The sequence below is a fragment of the Oryctolagus cuniculus genome, chromosome 16 (assembly GCF_964237555.1).
Source record: "Oryctolagus cuniculus chromosome 16, mOryCun1.1, whole genome shotgun sequence".
NCBI classification, from domain to species: domain Eukaryota; kingdom Metazoa; phylum Chordata; class Mammalia; order Lagomorpha; family Leporidae; genus Oryctolagus; species Oryctolagus cuniculus.
In genome coordinates, this window is record NC_091447.1 from 60,715,453 (window position 1) to 60,732,892 (window position 17,440).

Here is a 17,440-nt window from a genome sequence, read left to right on the forward strand (position 1 = left end):
CATGTGCGGGAGCCCGAGGCCGCCCCTCCCCACCGCCCCAGCCTGGGGGAGGCTGGCTCCGGATGGAGGGGAGAGCCGGCGGTTCCAGTTAGGACCTCCTAGAACCCAGTGAGGAGCAGGGGTCCCTCTGGGGCAGAGAAGGCCTGCCGCTGCCTTCCCAGGTAGCTCCTGGCACCTGGGGGCTCCCCTTTGCTCACCAAGCAGGTGGGCTCAGCATCGTCCCGGGGCCCGTGGTGGATTCACTTGGCCACAGATCAAAAATACTTTTTAAAAATTTGCATCTGAACAGAATACATCCAGGCTTCTGTTTCCCCCCGGACTATCCCTCCCTAAACAATACCAAGTGGTAACTGTTTCCATGGCATGTATACCGTGGAAGGTTCTAGAAGTCACCTAGCGATGATTTCAAGCACGTGGGAGGATGGGCACAGGTTTTCCACAAAGAATACACCAGTTTTATTTGAAAGTCAGAGAGCGGGGGTCTTCCATCCGCTGGCCCACTCCCCAATTGCACCAATCCAGAGCCAGGAGCCAGGTGCTTCTTCCAGGTCTCCCACGCGGGTGCAGGGGCCCAAGGACTTGGGCCATCGTCCACTGCTCTCCCAGGACGTAGCGGAGAGCACAATCAGAAATGGAGCAGCCAGGACTCGAACTGGCGCCCACATGGGATGCCGACACTGCAGGCGGTGGCTTTACCCACTGCGCCCAGTTTTTTTTTTTTTAAGATTACTTATTCATTTGAAAGGCAAATTACGGGGGGGGGGGGAGGGAGAGAAAGAAAAGACATCTTCCATCCACGGGGGCGGGGCCAAGGCAGAAGCCAGGAGCCAGAACTCTGTTTGGGTCCCCCACATGGGTGACAGGGGCTCAAGCACCTGTACCATCCTCTGCTGCCTTGCCAGGCCCACTACCTGGGGCTGGATCAGACCCGGAGCATCAGGGCTGGTGCTGTGGCACAGCGGGTAAACCAGTGCCTGCATCCCACATGGGCACCGGTTCGAGTCCCGGCTGCTCCACTTCCGATCCAGCTCTCTGCCGTGGCCTGGGGAAGCAGTGGAAGATGGCCCAAGTCCTTGGGCCCCTGCACCCATGTGGGAGACCTGGAAGAAGCTCCTGGGTTCGGATTGGTGCAGCTTCAGCCATTGCGGCCATCTGGGGAATGAACCAGTGGATGGAAGACCTCTCTTTCTCTTTTTCAAATAAAATAAATAAATCTTAAAAAAAAAAGAAAGTGGAGCAGCTAGGACTGGAACCAGCACCCATATGGGACGCCAGCATCGCAGGTGGCGGTTTAACCCGCTGTGCCACCACGGCAGCCCAGACTACGCCATTTTATGGAAGGGACTTGGGCATCATGGACCTTGGTGTATGCGGGGTGATGGCGGGGTGGGGGCATCTTGGAGCCACCCAGGCACTTGTGGGGAACAGGCCTTGTCCTTGGAGCTGGGTACCCGGAGTCCCCAAGACAGCCATGAGCCCTGCTGTCTGCGTTGTTAAAAAAAATGTATTTGAAAGGCAGAGTGACAGAGAGGAGAGGTCTTAAATCTGCCGGTTCACTCCCCAAACGGCCGCACCAACCAGGGCTGGGCCAGGCCCAAGCCAGGAGCCAGGAGCTCCCCATGGGTCTCCCACGTGGGTGGCAGGGCCCCAGCACTCAGGCCCGCACCCACTGCTTTCCCAGGTGCCTTGTCGGCTGCATGGGAAGCAGAGAGGCCGGGACTGGAACTGGCCCACGATATGGGAGGCCTGTGTCCCAGTGGCTTCACCCACTTCGCCACAAAGCTCCCTGAAGATGCTGGTATCCGGCTGGTGTGGTGCCGCCTGGGGCACCCACGTGCCGTATCAGAGAGCCTGGTTTGAGTCTCAGCCCTTCTGAGCTTCCAACCGGCTCCCTGGGGGGCAGCCGATGACGGCTCCAGTGCTGGGGTCCTGCCACCCGGCTCCAGTGCTGGGGTCCTGCCACCCACGTGGGAGACATTCCCCGGAGCGACACACAACACGCGGGTCAGGGCAGAGTGACACTCCGGAAGAACAGAGCGGGGCGGTGCCGAGCTGAGAGGAGGAGGAGGAGCGAGAATTCCTCCATTTCCACCTGTCAGTCAATGAGGACCTTCCGAAGCACCGCCTCCCAGACCTTGAGCGGAGGGCCGGGGGCGTGGGTGGGGGACCACCCCAGTTCCGTCCGGAAATGGTTAAGAGGGAGACAGAAACTGCACGGCCGGCTGTTGGTCCGGCTGCTCTCGAACTCGTGGGGCCCCGGTTCGGACCCCTCCAGAGGGGTGGGCATTTGGGACAGCAGCTGCGTTCCAGTCCCGCCTCCTCCACTTCCGACCCAGCTTCCTGCGCATGCGCACTTGGGGAGGCGCAGGTGGATTTCAGTGATGATCTGCAAAGACCCACCCGCGGTGTGCGGAGGACCCAGGTCGAACAGGCGCCACCACGAGGGAACAACTGCGCACTCCCTGTGCACGGGGTGGGGGTGGGGTGTTTCCTGGGGGCGCGTCTTCAGGCCACACCTGCTGCCCCCTCCCCAGGAACACACCAGACATGCCTGAGCCAGCCAGGGTCCCACGTAGGGCTCCCGGCATGCGTCCACCTGCACATCTGCACAGTCCCTGGGGCTGGGCCCACCACCCAAGGCAAACCCAGATGCCGGTCACAGACATCTAGAAAGTTCTCCACTTGGACCAAGAACGTCAGCTCTTGTAACACACAAGTGCGGGTGCGTGAGGTGTGCATTTCCTCACACGTGACACCTGGGTCCCCAAGGAGGTGGCAGTGGCCAACGTGACTTGGGCCACCTCCTGCTGCCTTCCCGGGCACAGCACGCGGCCCTCCCAGCTGGGAGGCCTGGATTGGGTTCCTGGCACCCCGCTCGGACCTGGTCCAGCCCCAGCTGTCTCAGGGGAGCGAGCTGGCGGACTGATCTCTGTGCCTGCCCAGCCAGTGCCTCCCCCAAATGCAGGTGCCCCACCGCGGATCCCCCAGCAGAGCCAGCTCCGCCCCTCGGGCCCCGCGTGGGCTGCCCGGCGGCTCGGGTTTGCTTTCTCACCTTCCTGGCCGCCATTCCAACACCCGGCTTCTCTTGGAAAACCGACTGACTTGGCACCGTGGCGCCTGCACGTCCCCATGGCAACGGCAGCTCGCGAAGGCTTCCCGAGCCTTGACCAAGCCCAGCGCTGTTGTCTTCCAGAACGTTCCACGAGCTGGCACTGTCTACACCCTGATTTCACACGAGAGGACCGGGGAGCTTTCCCAGGGGCAGGAGGGAAACGCAGGCAGCGCCAGCTCCCCCATAGGAATCCGAGCGCTGTGCAGCCATCAGCGGGCAGACGCGCCTGCCCGTGGTCACCCAGTGCCCGCTCCAGCGCAGAGGCTGCGCGTCGCCTGCCACGTAGGATCCTGCTGCGTGGTGGCTGTCGCCCGAGTGCGAGTGGCACGCCTTTCTCGTGTACCCACACGGCCATCAACAGGGCTGTGCATTACAAGAGCGGATTTGGGGCCGGCGCTGTGGCTCAACGGGTCAGGCCGTCACCTGCAGCGCCAGCATCCCGTACGGGTGCCGCTTCGAGTCCCGGCTGCTCCTCTTCTGATCCAGCTCCCTGCTATTGGCCTGGGAAAGCAGTGGAGGATGGCCCGAGTGCTTGGGCCCCTGCACCCATGTGGGAGACCCGGATGGAGCTCCCACCCCCGGCTGTTACGACCCTTTGGGGAGTGAACCAACAGCTGGAAAATTTGTCTCTCTCGCTGCAACTTTGCCTTTCAAATAAAATAAGCCTAAAATTTTTTTCTTCTCAGTGCAAGTGGAGAACTTTCTAGATGTCTGTGACTGGCATCTGGGTTTGCCGTGGGTGGTGGGCCCAGCCCCAGGGACTGTGCAGATGCGCAGGTGGACGCATGCCGGGAGCCCTACGTGGGACCCTGGCTGGCTCAGACATGTCTGGTGTGTTCCTGGGGAGGGGGCAGTGGGTGTGGCCTGAAGACGCGCCCCAGGAAACCCTCCACCCCCCCGTGCACAGGGTGCCCCAGACCAGCAGGGAAGGCCACTTGGAGACCCAGGCTGGATGTGGCCGCGGTGTTTCCGGGATGCCAGCACCCCTGTTTTATAGACAGGGAATGGAGGGCTTCCCTTCCCTGTGGGGGAGGGGAGATCCTGCAGGCCTGGGGCTCCAATGTGGGTCACGGCGTCCTGGCACAGGGAGGGCGTGCCCTCGGGACAAAGGTTGACTTGAGGAGGTTGCTGGGAGCTTTTTTTTTTTTTCTCTCTCTCTAAAGAATAGCTTGCTTTTCGTTTTGTTTCCTTTATTTGAAAGAAAGACTGAAAGACAGATCTTCCATCTGCTGGGTCACTCCCCAGCAGGCACCCCAGAACCCGAGCCATCAGTGCTGCCTCCCAGGGCTGGGGGGGCCTGAACCGGAAGATGGAAGAGCCATGTCCCCCCCCCCCCCCTTTGCCTTTCAAGTGAAAACAAAACAAAACAAAACAAAAACGCTTCACTGGAATGCCCTAAGACACCTAGCTCTGTATCCGTCAGCAAGCGGCAGTCCTGGTTAGCGCCATGGTCCATCCCAGCGAGAATCCTGGGAGTGCAGAAGCTGCCCAGGCCCCTCGTCAAGTACCTGGGTGCCACACCTGGCTCTGCCTCCTGCCGCCAGCTCCCTGCGCGTGCGCTCCCTGGGAGGCAGCAGTGATGGGCCCCTGCACCCACGTGGGAGACCCGGAGGGAGCTCCTGGCTTCAGCTTGGCCCAGCCCTGGTTGTTGTGGGCATTTGGGGGAATGAACCAGTGGGTGGAAGTTCTCTTCTCTCAAATCTTTTTTTAAAAAAAGATTTATTTAAAGACCGAGTTAGAGAGAAGTAGACAGACAGGGTCCTCCATCCGCTAGTTCACTCCCCAAATGGTTGCAGTGTGAATCGGTGCCTATATGGGATGCCAGTGCTACAGGCTGGGGCGTTAATCCATTACGCCACAATGCTGGCCCCCAAATAAAAAAACAATACCAGAGCCAGTGCTGTGCCGTAGTGGGTAAAGCCTGGTTTGAGTCCCGGCTGCTCCACTTCTGATCCAGCTCCCTGCTAATGCACCTGGGAAAGCAGTGGAAGACGGCTCAAGTCCTTGGGCCCCTGCACTCACGTGGGAGACCCGGAGCAAGCTCCTGGCTTCAGACTTGCAGCCATTTGGGGGGTAAGCCAGCTGATGGAAGCTCTCTCTCAGTACTCTGCCTTTCAAATGAAATAAAACCAAAGAACCGCAACCAGAATACACCAGGGAGGCCCATGACCTGCCGCTCCGGGCGGCCAGGGTCTCCGCTCACTGTGGCCTGGTGTGTGCCTAGGTGGGCCGGGCCCCCAGCGTCGTCATGGTGTTGGACTGCTCCATGGAGACCATGGTGCGGCGCGTGCTGCGGCGGGGGCAGCTGGAGGGCCGGGCGGACGACTGCGAGGCGGCCATCCGCCGGCGCCTGGAGACTCACTACACCTCCAGCGAGCCGGTCCTCAGCTTCTACCAGCACAAGAACCTGCTGCGGCACGTAGGTGCCCCGCGCCGGGCTGCCCGGGGACCGCGGCGGGCCGGACCTCCCGCCCACTCCCCTCCAGCCAGACTCCCCCTGTTTTCCAGATCTTGGCGGAAGACGCGCCAGAGAGCATTTTCGCCCGGTGCTGCTCTGTCATCGAGAGCCTGCAGTGAGCGGGGAGCGGCTGGGAGCCCCCCTGCGAGGTGAGGCCCTGGCGCGCGCGCTCAGCGGCGGCCCGGCCCCCGGGAGGGGAACCCTGACTTCCACCTGCGGGCACCCGGCCATCCGGAGCCTCCAGGGGTGCCGGCGAAGGCCAGGCAGGGCTGTGTCCATGGGAACGCCGGTCCCTAGGGACCCTCGCGGGCGCCTCCCTGCTTCTGGGAGGAGGAAGGCCGCCCTGGCCGAGCCCGGCCCCAGCCCCACCGAACCCGGGTCCCCCCACACAACTGCAGCCAACACAGAGTTGGTTTTTTTTTAAACAAAAAGCACTTTATTTAATCAAAAAAACAAAAAGGAAGAGAAGGCAGGGGGAGTTAATAAAGCACAACGCGCCTGAAATAGGAGACGACTCTCACGTTTCTGTTCTTTGAAAAAATCACAACACAAAGCTTGTCACTGCGCCGGGCACCCTCGGGCTTGTTCCACACGGACAGGACAGACACGGGGCGGCAGGACAGACGCACCCGGCACACACAGCAGGTTTTGTTATCATTTATTTGTGAAGTTAAAAACGAGCGATAAAAAGTAAAAACTGCCATACAATTTTTTTTGTTTTGTTCTCATTTTTAGTTTCAATCTCCTCTCGAACAGATCAAAAGACAACGGAGCAGACCAGTCCTGGGAGTGGGGGGCAGGGGCTGAGCCGGGGCTGAAGAGGAGCGAGAGAGAGGAGGAGGAGCAGGAGGAGGAGGGGGAGCAGGAGCAGGAGGAGGAGGAGGAGGAGGAGGAGGAGGAGGGGGGGGGGAGCAGGAGGAGGAGGAGGAGGGGGAGCAGGAGGAGGAGGAGGGGGAGCAGGGCAGGTTGCGGGGTCCTGCAATACCAACACCTGGTCCAAGGAATGTTCCAACTCTAACTAAAAAAAAGAAATAGCAAGAGTGACTTTTTTTCCTTTTTAAAAGTTTATTTTAAAAACAAGAAGAGGCCAAGGGTGGCAGGGAGAGAATTGGCGCCTCACCTTCAGAGAGGCAGTTTCTGGAAGGCTGGGGATAGAGTTTTTTTTTTTTTAATATATATATAAAATTTTATAGCTTTTGTTCTGCTCCTTTTAATGTTTTTAATTTATTTTTTGGCAGGACTCAGTTCCTCGCTATCTTCATGGCTGGCCAGAGTGAAGGGTCCCCGATTGTAAAGAAACAGAGAGAGACAGGGAGCGCGAGCGCCCCGCCTCCAGCCACTCCCCGGGCTCCCCGCACCCCCACGGCAGCCATCGCTCTCTCGCCAAACAAACAAAATAAAAAACAAACGGAAACAGCCCCCAAACAGAACAAAATGGAAAAAAAAAAAGATTTTTCACAGATGAGGAAGTTCACATTCATTCGATTCATTGAGCCTGCGGAGAGGGAAGAGATAGGAATCGGTCACTACAGGAAGGGCGGCGTGGGGGGCTGGAGGGGAGGGGCAGGCGGGGCTGCAGCACCCGTGAGCGGGGAGGCGGCCCGCGCGGGCAGGCAGGGCGCGTGTCCACTGTCTAGTGCTCTCGGCCTGGCTGGAGGCAGACTCTGCTCCTTGACGGACGGGGTGGGGGTGGGGGTGGGGGTGGGGAGGGGGAGGAGGAGGAGTGGGAGGAGGGGGAGGAGCAGGAGGAGGAGGAGCAGGAGGGGACAGGAGAGCAAGTCAGAGAAGCAGGCGCAGGGCAGAGGCAGAGAGAAGCGCTCAGGAGGGAGGGCGCCCGCTGGACGGGGAGGCGGCGGCTCCCGGGCGACGCAACAGAAACCATTTCAGCGACCACGGTGTCCCCACAACACCCCTGTGAGGTAGGTTGGAAGGTGGCAACGATCGTCATGCCCACTTCACAGACAAGACCGGGACACAGAGGCGAGCGCGACTAGAGGCCGGGCGGGCGGGCAGGCGGGAGCCCCGGCCGCCTGCGGCAGTCACTCGGACACAGGTGAAAAATCGTGGCTTTCCAAAATAAAAAAACAAAAGTGATGCAGAAAAGGGGAAAAAATAGACGTTTTCTTCCCGAGTGGCCAGATTTGGAGCGAGTGGGCTGACGGCCAGGACGGCGAGCACGGCTGGAGCGGCCGGCGGCCCCACCCCCAGGACTACCCACCAGTTCACAAGTTCCACCTCTGTTTCCAGCTGCCCCAGCGTCACGACAGCGTCACACAGGAACAAGCGGCTGGCGGAGGGAGGCCTCTTCGTTAGCCTCTGGACCCAGCGTGCGCTTCCCCGGCGGGCGCGTGGGGACTCCCGGAGACCTCTGGCCACGCGGCCCCCGCTGCAGGCATCAAGGGCACACCCCGCAGGGGAAGGGGTTTCCGGCGCTACCCACTAAGGCAGGATGGACGGTGGCCGGGGGTTGGAAGGAGAAAGGAGGAGGAGGAGGGTGGCAGTTCCCACTTGCCTGCTGCTGTCCCTGCTGGGTGGGAGGAGGCTGGGGGCCGCCGGGACCGGGAGTCTGTCCGTAGTAAGCGGCCTGCTGTCTGTAATACTCGGCCCAGGCGGCACTGTAGTCTGGCTGGGAGCCTGGAGGCGCTCCCGGACCCCCTCCGGTGGCCACTTGTGCTGTGGGAGGACGTACGGCAGGGTGAGTGGGCGGCTGGGGGGTGGGCCGCCTGCCCCCGCCCGCCCGCGGCCGCCAGCTCACCCTGCTTCTTGTAGTACTCCTCCCAGGCCTTCGTGTAGTCCTGCTGCGGGGGCGCTCCTGGCTGCTGTGGCTGCTGGCCTGCGGGGACACCGGCAGGGTCAGAGGGCGCCCGGCCCTGGGGCAGGACCAGACCCCCGCCGGCGGCGCGCCAGGCTCACCGATCTTCTTGTAGTACTCCTCCCAGGCCTTCGTGTAGTCTGACTGGCCGGTGGGCGGGGGCTGCGGGGGCTCCCCCTGGGTGGGCGGAGCGGCAGGGGCCGGCGCAGGGCCGGGCACGGGGCCCGGGGGCTGCTGGTAGTAGTGCGAGTAGTAGGCGGCCCAGGCGGCGTTCGGGTCAGCGGCGGCTGCGGCAGCTTTGTCTAAGGAGGAAGACAGGGGCTGAGGGGCGAGCACGGGGCCAGGCCCCAGCCTCCCGGGGTGGCCGGCACTTACTTGGGTCATGCGGAGCAGGGGGCTGCCACTGGGGGTAGGCACCGCCCCAGCCCTGGGGTGGGTACTGATGAGGAGGGGGGCCGCCGGCACTGGGGATGAAAGAGGGGCAACCTGTGAGCTGGGGGGCTCTGCCCGTGCAACCACCCAGGCCAAGCACAGAGGCCCCGCCCCCACCCTGGGCAGCCCTCCCCAGCGTGGGGTGAGTGCAGGCAGACATCAGGACTTCGGGGGTGTCCTGGCCCCTAGGGGGTGTGTCTGGGAGGGAGGCAGTGACCGCCCCACGCCCCGGATCCCCAGAAGCTGAGTCACACTCACTGTGGGGGTGCTCCTGGTGGCCCCTGGTTGAAGGGGCCCGGGTTGAAGGGCCCCATGGGGCCAGCGGGGCCTGGCCCCCCAGGTCCAGGTCCTACGGGGCAGAGAGGACCCTGCAGGGAAAGCGGCAGCAGAGATGAGCAGGTGGGGAGGAGGGGTGGGCTCAGGCCCCCAGGGGCCCCCTGAGCCCACCTCTATCTTCTCCTCGATGAGCTGCTTGGCGTGGTCGATCTGCTGGGGCGAGCCCCGGATGATGAACAGTTTGAAGTTGGGGTCCCCGTTGGGCGGCAGCTGCCGGGAGATCTCTACAAAGGCGCCTGTCTGCTGGTTTATGGCTTTCACGTTCTCGCCACCTGCAGAGCCACAGCCAGTGATGGGGGGTGGGGGCGGGCTGGGCGGGGGTGGGGGCGGGAGCAGGGAGGGGCTGTACCCACCTCGGCCGATGACCAGCCCACACTTGTGCGTGGGGATGGAGAAGGTCATCTCCCCGCCAGGAGGACCCCAGTTGCCTTGGCCTCTCCCCCGGCCCCGGCCACCAGGGGGCATGCCGGGACCCCCTGGAGGGCCTGGGGGACCACTCTGCAAGACAGGGAGACAGATGAGCAGGCAGCCAGACAGGACCGCAGCCTCCCCCCCCCCCCCCCCCCGCCACGGCGCCCCGGGCCCACCTACCCTGAGGCTCTGCAAGAGATCGTTGATAATCCTGGCCGCGTGCTCACACCTGTCCGGGGGCCCCATGATGTGGGCGATCTTCTCAGGACCCGTCCCGTCATCTGATGCCAGCACCGAGAGAGCAGAGGGACTGACTTAAATGAACAGCACAACCCTGGCGAATGCGGCCTTCTCAGGCACCTCACGCTGGCCCGAACGCCTGTGGCGTCTTGGCCTCAGAGCAGGAGGCCCAGGGTCCGGCCTGTGGTGCAGCGGGTGAATCTGCCGCGTGGCCCTGGCATCCCGCGTGAGCAACGCCAGTCCCTGCCGCCCCACTGCTGACCCAGCTCCTTACTGACAGGTCCCAGCACCTGGGCCCTGCCACCCTTGGAGACCCCGATGGAGCTCCTGGCCTCCGCCTGGCCCAGCCCCAGCCACTGCTGCACTAGGGAAGTGAACCCGTAGGTGGAAGACCTTCCTCTCCCTTTTGCTTTGCTTTTCAAATAAATAAATCTTTAGTAACATTACAGGGAACAAAGAGGTGGGAGAGGAGGCCCAGATCCCAGGGCAGGAAACCCCACCGGCCAAAGCTGGGGCATCAGAGGTTGCCTCTTGCATGGGCACCCCCGAAACTAATTTTACGGGAGCAGCATCTCTGAAAAGCAGTAGAGGCAGCCTCCCCGGACAGGCTGCCCAGGGCTGGCACTGCGGTCTGACCTGGTCAGCGTGGGCCACCCGCTGTGGGGAGGGAAGAGGTCGAGGAGAACAGGAAAGCACTGCTTTGACCTTGGACAGACCCCACGTCCTCGATCTCGAGTGGCCCACCCACACAGCCGGGAAGACCCCTGGCCGGCCTGAGCAGCCCAGGGCCACGCCCCCTGCGCGCCTGCCTGGGGGGGGGTGGCGGCCGAGTGGTGACCATCTGCGGGGCCCACCTTGCTTGAACTGTATCCGCACCCCTGCGTCGTTCTGAATCTTCTTGATCATCTCTCCACTCCGGCCGATGACCACCCCCACAGAATGCCTGGGCACCGGCACCTGCGGGCGGAGGGCATGGGTCAGTGAGGTCCACTCTGCCATCCTGCCGCCCGCTGCACGGAGAGGAGGCCCCGCACTCACGTCGATGCCCCCGCCGATCCTCGAGCCGTACTCGTTGCGGTCCCCGAAGCCACCCTGGTCGCGCTCCCGGAGAATGTCCATCACCATCTCGCAGGCTTGCTGCACACACACAGCCGGACGCTGGGGCAGGCCCCACGCCCGCGCCCTCCCGGCTCCCTCTGTGCCCAGGGGAGGTCAGCCCTGGGCCCACACAGAGAGCGGGGCTCCCGCGGCGGCGTGCAGGGCGCACCTGCACTTTGTAGGGGTCCCCGATGATGCGCAGGGGCTTGTCCACGTTCGTGTTCTGGGAGCCGTCCTGGATCAGGATCATCTTCACGCCTGCGCGCTCCTGCACAGACGGCGCTGTCAGTGCCGCCCACCCAGGGCGAGGGGGCCGCGGGCACCGACGCAGGGGGGCGGCGCGACTCGGCCCTGGCCGCGTTCACCTGCAGCTGCTTGATGGTCTCTCCGCCCTTGCCGATGACCAGGCCGGCCTTGCCCGCGGGGATCATGATCTCCTGCACGGTGCCGTTCTGGCCCCCGTTGGCGCTGTCGTGGAACTGCCCCGGGGGGCCCCCGCGACCCCGAGACACGATGTCATCCAGCATCATCTTCGCTTTCCTGCAGGGAGCAGGGCAGCACGCCTGAGACCCGCACCTGCTCTGGCAGCGCCAGGGGAAGGTGACCCCAACGAGGGCCTCTGGTGGAAAACTCGGCGGTGGCCGGGGTGGGGGTGGGGGGCTGGGAAATCAGTGAGCGCAGCACAGGGCGTGGGAGCTGCCCAACGTCCGAAGGGACGAGAGGACTTCTGCCAGGCCCTCCCCACAGCAGGGCCCCGGCGGGGACTTACTGGACGGACTCCGGGGCCCCCGTCAAGGACACGCTGCGTTCCGGTAGGCCGCCGCTGTCTGCAGAGGAGAAGGGTCAGGGCCCTGCTGGGCCTCCAGGCATAGAAAAGGCCCCAGACATGATCGAACTTCCAGAACCACCACGGCTGTCGCACTCTGCAGCCTCCCTAACACTGGAGAGGCTACTCAGCGCAAGGTCAAGGTAAGGAAGTTCAAGTCCAGAGGAGGAGACAGCACTTTCGCAGGAAAAGAGGAAGTGGGCAGAGGCCATTCCAGAACGTCCAACCCTGGCACTCCGCCCCCAACGGAAGAGCACCCCATCAACACACCCCACATGAAGAGAACCCCACCAAGCAGGCGTGGGGGCAGGGGGCTCAGAACCCGAGATCTGAGATGTATGCCAGAATCGGGATTTACAGCCGGCATCGTGATGTAATGGGTTAAGCCACCGCCTGCAGTGCCGGCTGCTCCACTGCCCATCCAGCTCCCTGCTCAGGTGCCTGGGAAGGCAGTGGAAGACAGCCCAAGTCCTTGGGTCCCTGCACCCACAAATGGGGCTCCTGGCTCCAGCCTGGCCCAGCCCTGACTGTTGCGGCCATTTGGGGAGTCAACCAGCCAGCAAACGGAATTTGTCTCTCCCTATCTCTGTAACTCTGCCTTTCAAATAAATAAATCTTAAAAAAAAAAAAAAAAATTAGGATTTAAACTCAAATAACCTAATAACCAAACAACCTCAAAATTATTCTTCCCTTTAATCCACCACTATGCCTGATGCCTTCCTTTCCCACCGGGTGTTAATCCCAAGGGTCTGTGTGCTGGAAGCTTGGTCCCCAGGGCGGCGGGCCTGGCAGGAGGCCCCGTGAGGGATCCCAGAGCTCCTGCCCCCGCTCGATCCTTCAGGGCAGTCCTGAGGGCTGTGGGAGAAGCCCCGGCCCCACCCGGCTGCCCGCTTGCTGTCTGGCCATGCCACCATCTGCTCCTGCACACAGGGCCGTCCTGGCCACCTGCCACGTGCTAAGGCCCACAGCTCTCACCAGGTGCCGTGCCCAAACAACTAGGTGAGAAAAACCTCTTTCCGGCTCAAGTCTGCCTGCCTTGAACCAGCTGCTGAACCAGCAGCAGACAGCCAACATGGGCAGCTGAACACAGGCCCCACTCGAGACCGTCCACCACAGCGGTGCGGCAGCCACAGCGGCACCTCCCGGCGCTGTCCGAGGTGGTACGGCACCCAAGAAACGCCTGCTTTCCCACTTCCGGGCGGCCCGGCGGAAGCGAAGGGCTCAGAGACAGAGAGTCCACCTGCAGCCCCCATCCCGCCCCGGTGGGAAGCTGGCTCTCTCGTACCTGGAGAGATCTGGACTTTGCAGCCTGAATCCTGCTGGATTTTGTTAATTTGTTCGCCTCCTCTGCCAATGACTGGGTGAAGAAAGGAGAGAAACCAAGACTGACTTAGCGAGCACGGAGGCAAGCCGACCAGGGCGGGGGTCCCGGCCCTAAGATATCCCGGGGAGGGGCAGATGAGAGCTAGAGACGGGGCCTCTCAGACCAGCTGCTGGGCTGGGAGGCTGCAGGACACCGTCCCTGAGAGAGGGGGACCTCCCGGCCCACAGGGACCCACACTCACTCAGGCCCACCATGCCATCCGGGACCCTGTACTCTTCTGTCATGGAAGTCCTGCAGAGAGACACGGAGCCTGTCTCAAGTGGGGGACGATGGGGGGTCCCGAGGGCCTCCGCCCCCAGGGTGCTCTACGCTTAGGGCTGCAGAGCCCACACGCCTACGTGGAGTCTACGACAAACTCCACAGCTGCCCACGTGCCCCACGGCCTCAGTCTCCCTGTGCTGTGAGAAGCGAGGTCTGGGGCTCATGGCGAGTGTCGACTGACTTGGGGTGGGAACAAGCCTTAGACGCTGACTAGACCGACTGGCAGGTCATTTACGTCTGCTGACTTCCAGCGACAACAGAAAAGGCTGGCTACGTGTCGTCATCTCATGTTCCCAGGGAACTGTTTCTATGGCGTTTTACAGGACCACCGGCCCTTTAAGAAAGATAGATCCATGTCTGATTCACCTAAAGCAGCAAAAAGTGGCCGAGACCCTGGGCTGCACGACGCTCAGTGCAGCAGGCACCTGCAGGAGTCAAAGCTCTTCCCGCCAGCCTCTCAGAGGGACTGAGCCTCCGGGGCCCAGGCTACGGACACCGCACCGTCTCCTCAACTGCTCCTCCCACAGCCAGACGGGCACGCGAGGGGACGTGGCTGCTCTGCCTGCGTCCTGCCCGGCTCTCGTCCGTCCACCAGCTAGCGTGAGGACCACAGACAGAACCCGCCCCCCAGCCAGCGAGCGGCCAGCGTGCTCTCCACGGCACACTTACCTGGGCGGAGGATGGATGGGTCCGAGCTGAGAACCGATGGCTGCGGAGACAACCCAAAGGGAGACTGGCTGAGCCCCTGCTGGGCCCCCCCTGCCCACCCAGGGCCCCCGCCTGCTTATTCATTCAAGGAGCACTGCGGCCCCTCCCCACGACAGTGCCCAGACTTCCTACCTCAACTCCCGAGTTTGGGGTTCCCTAGGCTTCCCGGCCCCAGACTATGAACCCAGGAGCCTCCAGGGAGAGCGGCCTTCTGCCCGGGGTCCCCTGACTCCCGAAAGCCCCCCAGGCCCTGCGGCTCCTCTGCCTTCACCGCCCACACTTACAGTCCCCCTGGGAAGCCAGTTTCTTGCTCTCCGGCTGATCTGTGAAAGAGAGAGGATGTCAGATGCGGCACCCACCCACCCACGGCTGCCTCCAACCCGATGCTGGTGCCACATGTCCTGGGCAACCCCCCCCCCCCCAACACAAGAGCCTTGAGGGACTGAGTAGCAGAGACCGGCCCCTCACCCCGACACGGACACCCAGCAGTGCCCAGCTCGGGGCTGGACCTGTCGCTCAGGAGAGGGGCCCTGTGACAAGCAGGCGGCTCAGGCGCCAGCCCCGTGCAGAGCGCTGGTTCGAGTCCCAGCTGCTCAGCTTCCGACCCAGCTCCCTGCTACTGTGCCTGGGAAGGCGGCGCAGGACGGCCCAGGAGCTTGTGTGCCCGCACCCACGTGGGAGCCCCGGGTGAGTCCTAGGCTCCTAGCTTCAGCCTGGGCGTCCCAGCCATTTGGGGAATGGACCAGCAGATGGAAGACTGTTCTGTGTCTGTCTCTCCTTCCCCCCTCCCTGTCACATAAATAAATAAGCCTTTAGGAAGCACGGCTGCCCAGCTGCTGCCCACTGGCTCCGCAGGGGTGGGGGGCTGCAGCCCCCGGCCCTGGCTGCCCAGCCCTGGGCTCCTCAGTCAGCTCGCTCTGCCCCCGCCCACTCTGCACCTCTCTCTGCCCCGGCCCACAGCACGGCAGGCAGGCCGTTACCTCCGTCCTCCAGCTGTCTCTTCTGGCCCCCAAAACCAAAGTCGGGAGCACTGTTGTTCACGGTCGTGGCCGCATCGCCTCCGATTTTGGCTGCGATCTGGAGAAGGCGAGAAGCACAGAGCCATCAGCCCGGCCCGGCACCGGGGCCCCTGCTCAGAACTCTTCCTGACTCGCGGCCCCCGCCCCGGCTCCCAGAGCACCTCGGGGTGAAGACACCCCAGCAGTTTCTGTCTAAGGCTTCAAGGCGCGCAGCAGGTGCGCCGGCCGGAATTCCAAACGCCCCGCTGTGCCCGCGCCCCACGGGCTCTCTGTCCACTCGGCCTTGTTCTAAGCTCCAGGCACCTCCCAGAGGGGCCGCCCCCGTGCGGAGAACAGGGGGCGTGATTCCAGCCCGGGGGGCTTCTGGGATGCCCAAGAGCACACCTCTGCCTCCTCGCACCCTCAAACCTCCGCAGCCGTCCCCCCCGCCCGGACAGGCCGGAGAAAGGCCCCTCGACTCCTCCGCCCACCACCAAGGGCCCCGTGTGCCCAGCGCAGCAACGTCAAACACCCCTCGCCGGCTCAGGACCAGGGACCCCAGCCCTGGCTGCGGACACACCTACCACCACCTGGCTCCGCCAAAGTTTCCGAGCTGCCCCCCCCCCAACCCCCCAGGTACAGCTGCCCCGGCCCGGGAGCAGACAGGTCCCGGGAGCAGCCCGAGTGGAAGCCGGGGCCACACTGGGACCTCCCACCTTGGGAGGAGCCAGCGCTCAGCCGGGAGGCACCGGGACAGCCCAGGAGCGCTCGCAGCCGCCCAGCCGGTCTCTGCTTCCTGAAAGGGCGGCAAAGTCCTCCCACCCCGCAGGTGCCCCCCACGCCGAGGCGAGTCCAGACACACCAGCGGGTGACCCCTCCAGGCTGCCATCACGCCTCCAAGCACCGCGCGGAGACCGCGCCTGCAAGCCCCCGGCAGCCGATCTGCAGCTCAGCCGCTCCAGCCGCAAAAGGGTGCCCCCTCCACTTTCTAGGACGCCCCCCACTCAGTCGTCTTTGTCCTGGGACAGGCAGACCAGTGGGACCGAGCCTGGGGCAAACACGGCCCCTGGCTCTGATGCGCGGGCCCCCGGGGAGAGCGGGGTCGCGCGAGACCGTTCCTCCCCCCGCAAGGTGGTCCCTCGACCCCCAAGAGAGCGGAGCCAGCCTTCGCGTGCCCTAAGGGACCCCCAAAATGAACCCCCAAGCTCCAGAGCCTCCACGCGCCCACGGGCCGCTCCTGCTGACCCCCAGGTCGCCCCTAACCCGTGCAAGGGGGTCGCCCGCTGCAGGGGCAGGCCCCCCGGCCTCCCGCCCACGTGACCCCTCGGCGGCCCCGGCCCACTCCCCCGCGCGCGCGCGCACGTGACCCCAGCCCCCTCCCCCGCCCGCGCGCGCCCCTTAGGCCCGCGGCCTCCTCACCTGGCGGGCCCGCTGCACGGCGTCGGCGAAGGCGTCCTTGCGGATTCCCGGGCCGCCCCCGCCGGGCGGCTGCGAGGGGCCCCCGGCCGACCCTCCGCCCGGGCCGCCGCCGCCGGGGCCGCCGCCGCCCCGGTCCCCCGCGCCCGGCGGGCCCGGCGGAGGCCCTCCTCCGGCGCCCCCGGCTCCCCCACCCCCGCCAGCGGGCGGCGGCGGCCCGGGCGGGGGTCCTCCCGTGCTGTAGTCGGACATGGCGCGGCGCGGCCGGGCCTGGCGCGGAGGCTGAGGCTGAGGAGGAGGCGGCGGCAGCGGCGGCGGCTCAACGCGGGAACAAGGCCTCGCTCCACACGGCCGCGGAGCACTCTGGGAACCCAGCGGCTGGGAAGACGAGGAGGGGGGAGAGGGTCGCCCCCTCCCGCCGCCGGCGTGACGGACGGCGCCGCCGGGCCAATGGAAAACAGACGCTGTTCCCGGGGCACCAATCCAGGGCCCTGGAGGTGAGCGGCCAATAAGAGTACCGTAAGAGGCAGTGGGCGGGAGGTGACGAGTCACCGACAGCTCTCGGAGGCAATGGACTACGAGCTGCCGGCGCTGGGCGGGCAAATAGTGGTGATCGGAGGAGGAGGAAAGCCCAATGAAGCGAGAGTTCCAGGAACGCGGGGCGGTGTCAGAACCAGATTGACGGCTCTGGAGAGTCACGTGGACTGGAAGGCGGAGCCTAGCGAAAGATCCCCTCCACTTTGGATTTGCTGGGCGGACGCTCGACGTGATAGTCATGCACGCAAGCCAATGAAGACGTGAGGAGGGCGGTGCTTGCAAGGATTGGCAGCCAGTTTTTCCAATCCCTGACAAGTTCTGGGTGATGAAGTTGGATTCGGATTTGACTGCCTACCTTGTTAACCAGAATCCTTTTCTACCTCTGACTTCTAAACCAATGGTTAAGCGACA

At 63.9% G+C, this 17,440-nt stretch overlaps 2 protein-coding genes and 1 long non-coding RNA gene across 11 annotated transcripts in view; 1 reads left to right on the forward strand and 2 right to left on the reverse strand.

Annotated features, from left to right (window-relative positions):
• Positions 1 to 317, reverse strand: part of LOC138845626 (uncharacterized) — a 2,443-nt gene extending 2,126 nt beyond the window's left edge. Inside the window, exon 1 of the long non-coding RNA XR_011382827.1 lies at positions 198 to 317. This is a non-coding gene — a long non-coding RNA (uncharacterized lncRNA). The remainder of the gene's footprint in view (positions 1 to 197) is intronic.
• The window catches only part of LOC138845621 (adenylate kinase isoenzyme 1-like), a 9,593-nt gene extending 2,615 nt beyond the window's left edge, over positions 1 to 6,978 (forward strand). For all 5 annotated transcript variants that reach the window (XM_070058754.1, XM_070058757.1, XM_070058758.1 and 2 more), the window contains exons 4-6: positions 5,337 to 5,531; positions 5,621 to 5,719; positions 6,809 to 6,978. In XM_070058754.1, coding sequence (XP_069914855.1) covers positions 5,337 to 5,531; positions 5,621 to 5,689 — 264 coding nt within the window. In that variant the 3' untranslated portion in view covers positions 5,690 to 5,719; positions 6,809 to 6,978. The remainder of the gene's footprint in view (positions 1 to 5,336; positions 5,532 to 5,620; positions 5,720 to 6,808) is intronic.
• Positions 6,616 to 16,864, reverse strand: KHSRP (KH-type splicing regulatory protein). Of its 5 annotated transcripts, none has more exons than XM_070058743.1 (20): positions 16,496 to 16,864; positions 15,059 to 15,155; positions 14,363 to 14,401; positions 14,040 to 14,079; positions 13,291 to 13,340; positions 13,011 to 13,082; positions 11,669 to 11,726; positions 11,265 to 11,439; positions 11,069 to 11,167; positions 10,840 to 10,938; positions 10,656 to 10,758; positions 9,742 to 9,842; positions 9,504 to 9,648; positions 9,262 to 9,422; positions 9,073 to 9,182; positions 8,758 to 8,846; positions 8,484 to 8,684; positions 8,326 to 8,403; positions 8,083 to 8,243; positions 6,616 to 7,065 (listed from the first exon to the last, which is right to left on the reverse strand). In XM_070058743.1, exons 1-20 carry the CDS (start codon positions 16,742 to 16,744, stop codon positions 7,057 to 7,059), a joined length of 2,136 nt encoding a protein of 711 aa, XP_069914844.1. In that variant the 5' UTR covers positions 16,745 to 16,864; the 3' UTR covers positions 6,616 to 7,056. The 5 variants fall into 5 exon arrangements, with proteins under 5 accessions (XP_069914844.1, XP_069914843.1, XP_069914845.1 ...); XM_070058742.1 differs by lacking the exon at positions 6,616 to 7,065 and adding an exon at positions 7,767 to 7,857; XM_070058744.1 differs by lacking the exon at positions 6,616 to 7,065 and having other exon boundaries at positions 7,767 to 8,243; positions 16,496 to 16,597; positions 16,730 to 16,861.
• Positions 16,865 to 17,440: the final 576 nt, after the last annotated feature.